We start from the raw sequence: 13,777 nt of genomic DNA on the forward strand, positions 1-13,777 counted from the left end.
ACGTGTGTGTCATATGCAGACATGAGTGCAGAATAGGGACCTGTATCTAGATCTCTGTTGTGCAAAGACATTAAATATATTCATAAGCCATGGCAAATGCTGGCAGAAAGTAGGGACTGAATATCCCAAGAAAAGAGTAGCTCAAGATAGAATATGGATCTGCCTTTCATTGCTCTAAACAAGTTCTCTCTTTTTTTTTTTTTTTGGACTCACTTTGTAGATCAGGCTGGCCTTGAACTCACAGAGATCCACCTACCTCTGTCTCCATGAGTGCTGGGTTTACAAGCATGTGCCACTGCACCTGGCAGCAAGCTCTTCTTGTGTGATCCGTCTGCTTCCACTCCTTCCTTTGATTGCTACCACCTGCAGCCTCAGCCATGAAGGCCCTTGCAGCATCAGAGGAACTGAGGACTGTCTGTCAGAGATTCTGTATCTAGCGCCTGTTGCTGAGAGGTTGGCACGGGGGTGGGCCATTGTAGTGTGGGTCTGATTTCAGTTCATGGTTAGACATCTTGTAGCACTCCAATGTAGTGGATCTCTCACCCACTCCCACTTGCCATCTCTGTAGTGCATGCTTACATTAGTAATTACCCTCTAACTTGCTTGTTTGCTGCAGGTCAGCCTCACAAAGTTTCATGGGTTTCTCTAGAAGCCACAGTGTAACCAGTGCCGATGCTGTATCCGTTCTTTAACAAGTCATTGTTGAATTAGCAAGTAACTGTGGGAAAGCAAATAGTTTTCTCTCCTCCCTCCTACCAGTTGCTTCCCATCCTCTTTTGATCAGAAATTTCCCACTGGCCTCACTGCAGATTTCAGTTTTTATTATTACTTCTTGGGCTTCTTTACCTTTTTGTTCTTCTCAAGATGTTTGTGTAATTCATTTTTTTATTTCATGCGAAGCACTACTCAACTCCTGTACCTCTCAATGGTTTGGACCTCTATTGCTCATCCCAGCATTCACTGGGGTTCTGTCATAACGTGCTCAAGTTGACTATAACAGAATACCTTCAGCTGGGTGATTTACAAATAATAGCAAAAAATTTGCTCACAGTTCTGGAGACCTAGAAGTGTACAATCAAGGCAGCAGCTGATGCAGATCTGAGAGAAGCTTGTTTTCCATAGATGCCTGCATTTTATTTCACTTTATTTATATTTCATTAGTTTAATTATCATATAAAATAATAGATTAGATTATAACATTTTCATATCTACCTTGTTCTCATTGATCTCCTTCCCTCTCCCTTCTCCATCCCTCTGTTCATCTCCTTCTGCCATCCTTCCTCATAAAAGACCCTTTCTGCTTTCATGTCATATGTATTTTATTATCTTCTTGGCCTTTCCTCTTTCACAATTCCTCACTTAGTAGAAGGGCTGAGTATGCTCTCTGGGGACCTGAAACCTCTACATGACAGCGAAACCCTCATAACTTAATAATTTCCTCAAAGTTCTCTTCTCTAAATACCACTTCCTCCCGGTTGGGTTCCAACATAGGAGTTGGGAGAGGGCACAGACATGTGGCCTTCAGTGCATGTGGCTCAACCTGTGATTGGGGCATATGGGTCTTTAGGGGAGAGCAGGGAGCTGAGCACCAAGGAAACAGCACAGTGAAGAGATGGGCTAGGATGTAAGTGGGTTTGGGTGACCAGCCAGGAGGTCACTGTAGGCTCAGGCCAGTAGGTGCCAGATCCTTTTGTGGATCAGGCTGTGCTTCTTTGGAATATCCTTCCTCCTGTCTTCTATCTGTGAAGAAAATCTCCTCTCCTCCAGGGCTCTGTTCATTCTCCCCTTCCTTCCCTTTTGCAGAATAGTGGGCTCCTGCTTCTTTGGTCACAGCAGCAATCCTAGTTAGTGCCTCCATTTTAATCCTCTATCTCTTTCAATGTCACCTTGAAAGTATATGCTAAGTTCATCCTTGCCAAAGTCAAAGGGACACAGCATAACATCAAATGATGATGGTTTGAACGTTGAGGGAGGATCTAGTAACACTCACTGTTGACTTTCTCTTCTTTCAAATGCATGGGTGTTTAATTCCTCACCAGTTTGTTCTTCACACTCCAGGAAGCACGGGCTATTAGTTTACTTGTATAGCAAAGAAAGTGGGGGATCCAGAGTATGCCCTTTGCTTGCTTTTCATAGTCAATTCACCTAATGACACACCATAAGGTAGATGTTCCTTTCCACGTCACAGGTGGGGAAACCAGGTGACCCAAACTCATGGCTTTGCACAGCTGAGGTGTGCTGTAGCCCTGCTGGACTCTGCAGCTTTCTGCAGCATTCCAGCACCCCTTGCTATTGCAGGAAGCAATTACAGAGGCATGCCCTGGCATTCATTCTTCCTACTTAGAATGAAAGGTTGCTGTTTCCTTTCTTAGAAAGGAAGATTGAAATCAATGTAACTAGCCTTATTAACTTTCTTAAATAGGGGGGCTTGCAGATGCCAGCGACTTTCCTGGGAGCACTAAAGCAAATATAAAAATCCAGTTTGCCTGCTTTTGTTTTTTATTTTTCCTCCAATATCTCTCGAGAGTTTGAGATTCAAAGCTGTAAATGGAGAGCTGATGGAGCAGGGGTAATGAACCAAGATTCATGCATGGGGCTGAACTTACCCTTCTCTCTTTTGTCTGCAGGTGGCTGTTCTTTTGATGAGCACTACAGCAACTGTGGGTATAGTGTGGCTCTGGGAACCAATGGGTTTACCTGGGAGCAGATTAACACGTGGGAGAAGCCAATGCTGGACCCAGCTGTGCCCACAGGTATGTGATCCATCATGTTTGGGGCTGAGATGGAGGTGGCTGTCTTTTGCAATGGCTCATGGGGGAAGGACCTTCTTATGGATTGAACTGTCTGAGAGGACAGTAGGTTGATGTATAGGTGGTGAGTTTCCTATCCTTAGAGGCATTTAAGCAAGGCTAAGTGAACTCCTTCGTTTGGAGGGAGAGTCACAGGTTATCAGGATCTGAACGCCTTTGGGATTTCCTTTTACTCTGAGACTTTTAAACTCTGTCTATACACAGAGTATCACTGAGTTTTGCTCTGGGGCCAGGCGGTAATGACATTTTAGAAAGAGACAAGTTCATTCCTTTCCTCTATGCCATATGAACATGGATTGTATAAATACATCAGGGGATTTCCACTGCCATATTATTACCGCTTTGATGAGTGTCCTGACATCCAGAATGCCAAGCTTATTTAACCAATGTAAATTCTTGATGGATGCCTGCGTGAGGCAGGCCTGTGAGAGAGGCACCTGCTGGGTCTTAGGGGATATGCTCGGAGGAGATATACGCATACTCTAGGAGAACACTGTCAGAGTTGGTGAATTAGGCAAGGCATATCAGCAATTTTTCCTGGATGTCCTACAGTGAAAGTTAAGATCACTCTTTTGAACAGTGGGAAAGCCAGCTGGCTGTAGAACATGAGAGGGCATTGTCTGTAGAGGCTTCCTGGCCAGTAACTCCCTGTATCTCGCACACCATCTTGTATTCCATCAGCCACTCAGCCCTCTCTGAGGCTCGCCCATTCTTCTTTGATAGTTCCCTCTGGCCTTAAACACTAGTGTTCTTTGGGCTTGCTCTGTGCTTTCCTCATGGGTGGCCACACCAACCCCACTGCTTCAGGTTCTATCTGAAGACTATGACAATCTGTGACCCCCTCAGCCATGGCCTCTTGTCCAACTCTTGGGAGAGGGTTTCTAGGATGTTAGTAAGTGGAGGCAAAGAGGATACTCAGAAGAATCTGGGAGGAGGAAATTTCCTCTCTGACATTGTGCTTGGTTCCAAAGCAGGAGGTCCCTGGTAAGATTTTCATGGTTCCTACTAAGGGCATGCACTGTGTTGTATATGTTTCTCAGAAGGATCTAGAATTCAAAGCCATCTAAAAAAGAAAGAAAGAACAAAAGAAAGAAAGAAAGAAAGAAAGAAAGAAAGAAAGGAAGGAAGGAAGGAAGGAAGGAAGGAAGGAAGGAAAGGAAAAGAAAGGAAAAAGGAAAGAAAAAGAAAGGAAAAAGGAAAGGAAAGGAAAAAGGAAAGGAAAGGAAAGGAAAGGAAAGGAAAGGAAAGAGGAAAGAAACAAGCCAAAGGTACTAAATTGGGCATTTCAGATTAGGTGAGGTCTTATTTGGTCTAAGCATAAGATATCTCATATTCCAGTGAATAAGGTAGCATGGGAAAACTATATTTGTTGTCCTATTGGGGATTTTAGTAATGCTGACTTCATTCTTATAGTGTCTCAGTCATTCATCCCATTAGGACCTCAAAAGCCCAAACCACTGTGCTTTCTCCCCAACCCCCTCTCTTCCTTTATTACTTACTTTCTTTTTTTTTTAATTTTAGTTTTCTTTTTAGTTACATTTTGTTAACTCTGTGTCCCAGCTGTATCCCGCTCCCTCATTCCCTCCCCAACCCCACACTCCCTCCCTGGTCTCCTCCCTGCCCCTTTCCAAGTCCCCTGATAGGGGAGGACCTCCTCCCCTTTCATTTGACCCTGTTTTATCAGGTATCTTCAGGGCTGGCTGCAAAGTCCTCCTCTGTGGCCTAACAGACTGTTCCTCCCCTGGGGGGTCAAACAGCCTGCCCTTGAGATCCTGTTAGAAATAGTCTGTGTTCCCCTTACTTTGGAAAACTACTTGGTTACTGAGCTACCACGGACCACATCCGAGCAGAAGTTCTAGGTTATATCCATAGATGGTCCTTGGTTGAGTGTCAGTCTCAGAAAAGACACTGTGCCCGGATATATTTGGTCCTTGTAGAGCTCCTATATTACTTTCTTTCTAAGGCAGAGTCTCACTATGTAGCCTTGGCTGGCCTGGAACTCACTATGTAGACCAGGCTTGTGTTGAAATCATAGAGATCTATCTGCCTCTCCCTCCTGAGTGCTGGGATTAATAGTGTGTGTCACTATGCCTGCATGTTCTCTGCTCTGTTGGCCATCTTTGAGATTAATCAAATATGGATCTTATAGTGTATGTGTTTGTGTGTGTACATATATATATATGTGTGTGTGTGTGTGTGTGTGTGTGTGTATGCACTTATATATCAGCATGCATGCATACTTGCTTGTATGCATCAGTGTATGTATATATGCATGAGTGGACATCTACATGCATTCTAGTGTGTGTTTGTATATTCATATGCATATGTGTGTTTTGTGTTCATCTTTAGCCCACTCAAAATCTTCCGTCATGTAGGCTCAACATCTCTGAAATTGTCCTTCCTTCCCTTCCTTCCCTTTTCCTCCCTCCCTCCCCCTCTCCCTTCCTTCCTTCTTTCTTTCCTTCCTTCCTCCCTCCCTCCCTCCTTCCCTTCTTTCCTTCTTCCCTCCCTTCCTTCCTTCCTTCCTGACATAGCCTTGAACTCAAGATCTTCCTGCTTCCTCCTAAGTGCTGGGATTGTTAGTGAATACCACCCTTCCTGCCTAAAACTGAAATTTTACTTCTCCCATTCTCCTGTCTCTGTTCAGTCTTTAGAATGATTCGGAAGCCAGTGGCTTTACTTGTCTGCCCATTTCTCTATGGTGGTCTCTTCATCCTAATGTTTCCCTAACTCCATCTGTGTCTTAGAAAAGAAACTGGTTTGCCCAGTTTCTTTTCCTAGACTCTCATTTTCTGGTGCAGACCACTGCTGCCTCTCTCTTGGGTATGTGGAGACCTTTCTAGCTCCTTGTATCATTCTTTTGAGTTTAATCTCCATCCAGAAGCCAGAGAGATTCTGCTGGAATATGGGACTGACCATTCCCTCTTGCCCCACTTCATCCCTGTCCACCCTCTGTGTTGAGGGCTTCTGAAGTCTTCTGCTGCTCTGAGAAGACCAAGAGTCCCTTTCTTCCCTCAAGACTTTCACAGCTTATCCCACCTCAACTTCCACCCTCACTGGTTCTGTTTCCCCTGAGCTTGCTTCACATTGGATCTTGAAGTTGCCAGAAAATTCTTATTCCCCTGCCTCAGGAACTCACCTACAACAGTCCCAGGGATCCCCTTACTCTGCTCTGTGCTCTGTGTTCCTGTCGCTACTCTCCCTATTCAGTTTGGAGTTACTCTTGGTAAAAATCCTCACTGCATTTGCCACGTTTGTCCCTCACAAATATTGTATTGTGACTAACATCCCTTAGATGAGAAACCCATGTGATTGAGGACCACAATAGCCCTGCTCACAGCATCATCTTCATCACCTGTGAGATGCAGTGTGACATACAGAGCATCCATGATGTGCTGGGAGGGTGCATGGATGGATCCCTTACTTGAGGTTATTAATGAAGTCATGCATGACAATTTAAAGGCCTTTGGCACTCTGCTTCCTGATCACACGCTGATTCCCTTCCCATTATCCTTCCCAATAAAGAAAACCAAGGTACTGGACAGCAACCAGGTTGCTGCCTTCTCCTTCCCTCCCATTTCTCATCCCTAAGGCATGATGATTGCTTCTAATCTTAATTTTCTCAGCCCCTTATGATAGCGGAGTGTCATTTCGTAAATATTGGATCATGCTAATACAATCTTCTGAGCATTCCTAATAGAGGCATTTGATAGTGATCGCTGAAATGAGTCTGTCAGGGGCTCCTGTGGATCTCAGCAGCTCCATGTGCTGCTCAGGCTGAGAGGCATGGAAGCGAATTTGGATTAGGAGAAACTGTTCTCACGGGCAGGCAGCGGCTGAAATCTTACTCATGTTCTGAAGTCCAGCAGTTTCCCTCTCTTCTGCAATCTAGTTTGAGTGTGTTTATTCAGATGTTCAGCACTGTTTATTGATCCTCTCCGTGCAACAAGCTCCGTGTCACACTTGGCCTGAGTGAATCGGATCATGTCACTTTGGAGTTTAATCTCTTTAGTGGCTTGGCCTTTAAATAAACTATGATTGACATACCATTAGGCCCATCCAGTCCTGGGCTATCTAGTGACTTTTTCACATCCTATTTCTTATCTCTCAGTGCTCTGGATATCCTGGCTGCTTTTGGTGATTGGACATGTCATATTCTTTCTGGACACAGGACCTTTGAACATGCTCCTCCTGCTCACTCGAATGCCTCTCTCTACCCTTGACCATTTTCTTCATGTATCATCTCATGAAACTTCCCACAGAAACCTTTTCTCACTGCAGAGCTGAAGAAGGTTTTCTCAGTTGTCTTCTTACAGCATGCAATTCTTTTCTTTCAAATCCCCTGTTATAGACACAGTGTTAGCTTTGTAACTGCTGCAAGAAAACAGCTAAGAGAAACACCCGAAAGGAATAAACAGTTATTTGGACTCATGAATTTGGAGAGTTCATGCCAAGGTGGGGTGGCTTCAAGGCTTTGGAGCAGAGGTTCAGCAGAATACCATGACAGCAAGGGTATGAGAAAGAGGATCTCTGACTGCTTGGAAGCCAGGAAGCAAAGAGTCAGAAAGAAAAAGAGACATAGCCTTTAAAGCCATGTCTTCAGTGATTTTTGTCCTCTAGTCTGACTCTGCTTCCTCAGTTGTTTTTTTCTGTTTTCTGGTGGTCCATTTAATAGTTCATTTAAATGGATTCATAATCCATTGGTTAGAGCATTCTAAAGTCTCCAAATTTCTACTTCTGAATGTTGCACTGAGGACCAGTCCTTAAACACATGAGTGTTCTAGGGGATATTTCAGATCCAAACTACAGCACCTATGACAGATCAGCTCTCTCCAATCTTATGCCAGAGCTGAGCGACGCTGGCACCTGGATACTTCTTCTTTTCTCACTTTTCATTGGAAAACCCATGTGAGGGCTCCCCGGTGATGGCTAGACTAGTGCAAACTGTCTGGGGAGCAGGCCTCAGGCAAGCTGCTCCTGCACTCTTTTCTGGTCCTTGAATCGTTTGGGAATATAAGAGTAGGAACGGGTAAGGTCTTGAGCCTCCCTAAACTCACTAGTAACCAGTGCTCCTTCATAAAGGGGAAGCTCCTAGCAGCTGGTCTGGTATGAGTCAGATAGGCCAGAGAGGTTTCTCAATTCCCAGCAAGCACTGCTGTAGCTCAGCTCCCTGAATCCAGTACTGCTCCGCCAGCCCCACCCCGCGTCACACACTTCCTCATCGTTTCCATGCAGAAGTCCTTGGGCAAGCATTCCAGGCTTCATACCCGCTCTTGGCACCTCGTGTCTGTGGTTTTATCACAGGGGAATAGAATAAGAGGTACAACACCCACAAAAGCACTCATCTAACTGTGGCTGCCACAGGTCCTTAGCCTTGGCATGGATTAAAGGTTTCCACACAATAGTCCCGAGGTTCATCCAGGGAGCATCCTGCAGTGAGGGGCATAAAAAGGCAAGTATTGTAGGTGTCGTGTGTGTGTGTGTGTGTGTGTGTGTGTGTCTGTGTGTGTGTGTGTGTGTGATGTGTGCAGGCCAGTAGATATACATTGGTTTGGTATGTGTACACATGTCTGGAAGTCAACCTCAGGTATCTTCCTCATCTCTTCTACACCTTGTGTTCTTTTAAAATAGGATCTATTTCTTTTGCCTGGTCAGCAAGCTTCAGGCATCAGCCTTTTTCCCCCTTCCCAGCACTGGGCACATGCCAACTCATTGAGCTATTTTACATGGGTTTTAGAGCTCCATCTCAGGGCCTCATGTTTCTGGTCTACATGGCAAGTGCTTTACTTACTGAGCCACCTCTCCAGCCCCACAGGTGCCATTTTAAAAGGTCATAGCCTGAGGTGGTAAGGTCTAGGGGGGAGGTTCCCCATTTTGTTTATAGGACATTATTTAGGTGTCAAGAATGAATTAGGGCTGACTCTCAATCACATTTCCATGTAAACAAGAAATTCTGTTTCTATTTTTTATCTTTATGTCAATTGACTCTGATTCTGATCACACAGGGAGTTGATTTTAAATTTTAGCCATTTACTCTGTGAATATCTTAAGACATGTGCTGGTTATTACAATTTCCTTAGGAAGCCTTCAGCTACGTTCCTTCAACCAGTCATGATTCTCCTACTGCTTTCTGAGGCCAGGAGCCCTGGTCCAGGTCTACTCAGCCCGGCTGTCCACTCAACATCCTGTCTTTGGCCTGTACTCCCTTAAGTGCTTCTGCAAAGCAAGGTAACCTAGCAATTGGCAAGCACTCTGCAGTAAGTTTAGACTTTTGTGAAATAAAGGAGAAAAGGAAGCAACCTTTCCTTTAAGCAGTTTCTCTGTCCCACATGCATTCAGGGAGAGCAAAGAAATACAGAGCTTGATAGTGGCCTGATTGGAATAGCTAGAAAGGACAGGAGCTGGGCATAATCCAAGAAGGACATGGGATACCTGGAAACAAGATCACTTCTTCCCATCAGCCTCCTGGGGGAGTAGGTACAGCTTCATCAGCGGCTCTGGTCTCCCTTTTATGCCCTTGGGCTCTAAGGATGCCTATCTTTGCCCTTTTCTAACTGCGGTTTGTAGAGGACTGCCATCCGCTATGGACTGAACTGTGCCTCCTCCGAGGGCATGTAGAAGTCCTAAACACTGGTCCTTGTGAACTTGACCTTCCTTGGAAATAATCTGGGGTCCTTATTTCTCCCATTGCATTAAGAAGATGCCATACTGGTTATATTGGGTCAGTCTAATATGACTAGTTTAAGACGGTGTTAGTTGGTGTTTTTATTGATGTGATAAAACACTATGACCAAAAGTACCTTGCAGAGGAAAGAGTTAATCTTACCTTACAACTCTCAGGTTGCAGTCCTTCACTGAGGGACGTCAGAGCAGGCACTCAAGGCTCGAACCTGGAGTCGGGTGCTGAATCAGAAGCCATGGGGAACCCTGCTTACTATCTGCTTCTCATGGCTTGCCCAGCTTGCTTTAACTATGCCGCCCTGTACCTGCCTATGGTGGTAACCTCTGCAGTGGGCAGGGCCCTTCCATATCAATCAATAATTAAGAAAGTCTCCTAGAGGTCTCAGGAGGCTAATCTTACAGAGGCATTTTCTCAATTGTGGTTCCTTATTTTTAGATATGTCTCAATTTGTGTCAAGATGAGAAAACCCAACCAGCACATAGGGACAGAGACACACAGATTCCCAATGGAAGCCATCACATGAAGAAAAAGGCAGAGATTGGAGTAAACCAAAGAAGGACAAGGATGGCCAGCAGACAGCAGGAATTGGACAAAGTAGAGAAGGCTTCTTTCCTTGAGCTCTTAGTGGGAGCATGGTTCAGCTAACACCTTGATTTTGAATTTTAGCTCCAGACTTGGGAGGAAATGGGTTTCTGTTGACATCACTTACCAGTTTGTGGTAATTTGTTGAAATATCCCCAAGATAACTAAAGCCCAGGGAATCCCACATCAGTGACCTACCTCTGTCCCTGGCCCTGTCCCTTCCCAGGGCACAGGAACTTGCACATGGGCATTAGAAAGGTTAGAAACTGGCATTTGCTCTGTGCCTATTCTAACCAATAATTAGATTAAGCATTTCCCCATACAGCATTGAGCTAATTTGCAACCCCCCCCCCTGTGAGTTCAGAAATATTGTCACCTTCTCATTTTAGAGTGTACTGGGTCCCAGAGAATTCAGTAATGGGTCCACGATCATGTGAGCTCCCTGTGGCAAAGGAGACAGGCTTGGAATCTTGACTAGTGAACTATGGATTATGTACTTGCCTCTGTCATCAATGGAGTATCTTTTAAATGATTTCCATTTGCAGTGTGATTTATGGTGGTAACAACAATGCATATTCATGTGGGGGAATGTGCACAATAGACATAGCTACAGAGAACAAAGTGGAAGTCATGCATGCATACCAATACATATAAACATGTTTCTTCATATGCTTTTTAAAAAGCATTTTCCCATATCATTAACTGTCTCTCAAATCACGTTCTCTAAAGGCTTCAGGGTTTTCCATCCCAATGACTGTTCTACAATTTATTTAACAACCCTGTCTCGTTGCATATTTAAGTCCTATGCATTTACTTCTAAAGCACATTGCAGGCACTATTTGTGTACATACAGCAGTGTATGTATCTCCAGTCGGACTTAACAAACTTTCTTTCAGTGGTATATATTTCTCTATTCCCTTATGTCCTCCCAGACCAGAATGGCAGGTCACATTATTTTTGAGATATGAGGGAAGAACACCATCTACATGTCAAACATGGTTGGGAAAATGTTTTGTGAAGCCTAAAGCAGGAAAGGAGTTAGGAACTGATGGTAGCCTGCTCAAGGCAATGTAATAGCTTGTGGCTTAGATGCAGGCTGGATGAAGGCTTTCCGAAGTGCTTTAGAAGGAATTATGGACATCAAGATGGACATCAGTTATACAAAGCATCATGGGATTGCCAGTGCTGATTGGTTGGGTGGCAAGTTTGTTCACAGGCTGTGTACTAAGCTAGATTTTGTTATTTTGCGGGCAATGTCAACATTTTACTTGCACCTGTCACCGCAGTACTGAGACTTAATATGTAATTGTCATAGGGTTATCCACAGACCTAAAGAAGCTAAACAATAAGGAGGACTCTGGGGAGGATGCTTAGTTCTCATTCAGAAGTACAAATAGAATAGACACTTGAAGTAGTTGAAGAGAGTGAATAGGACAGGACTCTGCCCAGCTGGGGATTGAAGCAGGTACTGAAACTCACACCCAAACTATGGGCAGAGCGCAGGGAGTTGTATGGAAGACTGAGGGGATAGAAGGACCCAGAGGGAAGAAGAGCTCTACAAGGAGACCAACAAAGTCAACAATTCTGGGCCCTGGGGGACCTGCAGAGACTTATGCACCAACCAAGGACCATGCATGGAGAGGACCTAGACCCCCTGCTCAGATGTAGCCCACAGGAAGCTCAGTCTCCATGTGGGTTCTTTAGTAAGGGGCGCAGGGGCTGTCTGTGACATGGACTCTGTTGCCCGCTCTTTGATCACTTACCCCTGGCAGAGTGGCCTTGCCAGGCCACGGAAGAAGAGAATGCAGACAGTCCTGATGAGAGTTGATAGAATAAGGTCAGATGGTAGGGGAGGAGGGTTCCCCATATCTGAGGACAAGGGGAGGGGGATAGAAGGTAAGAAGGAAGAAGGATGGGACTGGGAGGTGACAAGGGAGGGAACTATAATAGGATGTAAAGTGAATAAATTATAAAACATAAATTTTAATTAATGTGTAATTGTCAGTGCATGTCAAACAAATTGTGTATGTGCATGTGTGTGTGTCCATGAATGTGTGTGCCTATCTCTGTGTCTATTTGTGTGCTTACCTGTGTGTGTGTGTGTGTGGGTGTGTGTAGAGGTCTGGAGAATATTTTCTAGAGCTAGATCTCTTCTACTATGGGTTCTGGGAATTGAACTCAGATAGTCAAACTTACACAACAAGGTTTTATCACTGAGCCCTACTACTGGTCTCAGTGTTCTCATGATACAATTCTGGCATGCTCCCCAAAGGTGAGCTTCTTCTACCTTTACAACCTCTTCCTTTTATGTCTAGTTTTGGAAGACAATTCTCCAATCCTGCTGCCTAGTTTTGAGAATCTCCCACTGAAATGAAGCTTGGTAAACTATAGAGCTAGATAGATACTCAAGCACCAATTAGGAGTCTTAGCTGGCTGCTCAGGTAACCTGGATGCAGCCACCTGGACTCTTCTGCCCTGGACTTTTTATCTAGGAATTTGGGGACAGCATCCAGAGCTTGTGAGTTGAGGTGATATGGATTGGTGATAGCGCCTGACCACAGTGTTGGAACTAAAAGGTTTTGGTGAACGTTTGCTTACTGGCCAGCTAGACCTGTTTTACAGTCTGCTTTTTATCAAGACCGGTTCCTCTCTTTATGATGCATAATAGCATTCTTCTTGAGCACTCGTAGTTTTGAAAAAGTTAGTCTTACCTGACTTTTCTTGTTAGTCACAAACCATACACATCACACTGCCATGCCTTTGCTGTACTTTCGGAGCCATTTGTCTGGAGTCTAAATCATGCCCATCTTTTCCTATCGAACTCCTTTACTCCCTCTTCTTGGAGGGCTGCCTGGACTCTTCTCAACACCCTTTCTCCATGGAGCTTCTGTTGCTGAGTCTGTCCCTGCACGTTCCCTCTGGTTCATCACTAGGGCTGTGAGCCTCTTTAAGACCCGGACTTGTTTCCCTGAATGGAACACATGGTGGTCCACATGTGGATTCCGTGGTTTATGAGTGGAGTCAAGAGGAAGTAATTTCAGGAGAGTTTTCAGCTCTGATGTTTTCATGTTTTCGGCAGCTTCGTGTCTTTCACAGTCTGAGTCTGTGCTCTTTGCCAGGTGAGGCTGTGCTGACGTGGGGGTTGAACTAGTTCAAGGGGTAGCTCATTTGGGGCTTGCTTTCTGTGGAACCAGTCCTGTGGTCTTTGTACCAGGTTAAAGGATTTTGGGGGCTCCCTCTTCCTTCATGCTGAAGCTAGACAAGCACTAACCGGGGAGTGGAATTTAGGAGAGGCTGTGGGAAAGCTTTGTGTATAGCAAACTCACTTACTGTTCCTTTCAAAGTATTAATGCTAAAATGGCCTGGACACATGGTGTTTATGTACTATTAATCACTCCTAATTCAACTACTGATTAGTTCAAAACTACACAGTCCTAGGTTCCTATTCAGCTTCTGCTCCATTTTCTTTTGTCTGTAATGACAAAATACTATACATTAATTCTTTTTTAAAATGATCGGTTTGTAGAGCTGTGCTAATTTTTTCTTATACTTGTCTCAGTTTACCCAAATATCACTATCAAAAGGTTGGCATGTGTTGGAAGAGAGAGGAGAAAAAGGTGAAGGAGGGAGAAGAGGGAGAGAAAAAAGGGATGAGGATGATAAACAGCAGAAGATGAGGAGACAGAGAGAGCATACATGTACA

At 44.6% G+C, this 13,777-nt stretch overlaps 1 protein-coding gene across 1 annotated transcript in view; it reads left to right on the top strand.

The window, feature by feature from the left end:
• Positions 1-2,675: 2,675 nt before the first annotated feature.
• Positions 2,676-13,777, top strand: part of Ptprt (protein tyrosine phosphatase receptor type T) — an 835,658-nt gene continuing 824,556 nt past the window's right edge. Inside the window, exon 1 of the mRNA XM_055602221.1 lies at positions 2,676-2,753. Within this exon, the coding sequence (XP_055458196.1) occupies positions 2,729-2,753 (25 nt within the window). The 5' untranslated portion in view covers positions 2,676-2,728. The remainder of the gene's footprint in view (positions 2,754-13,777) is intronic.

The sequence above is a fragment of the Psammomys obesus genome, unplaced genomic scaffold (genome assembly GCF_907164565.1).
Source record: "Psammomys obesus unplaced genomic scaffold, mPsaObe1.curated_primary_1811, whole genome shotgun sequence".
In the NCBI taxonomy this organism is placed as follows: Eukaryota; Metazoa; Chordata; class Mammalia; order Rodentia; family Muridae; genus Psammomys; species Psammomys obesus.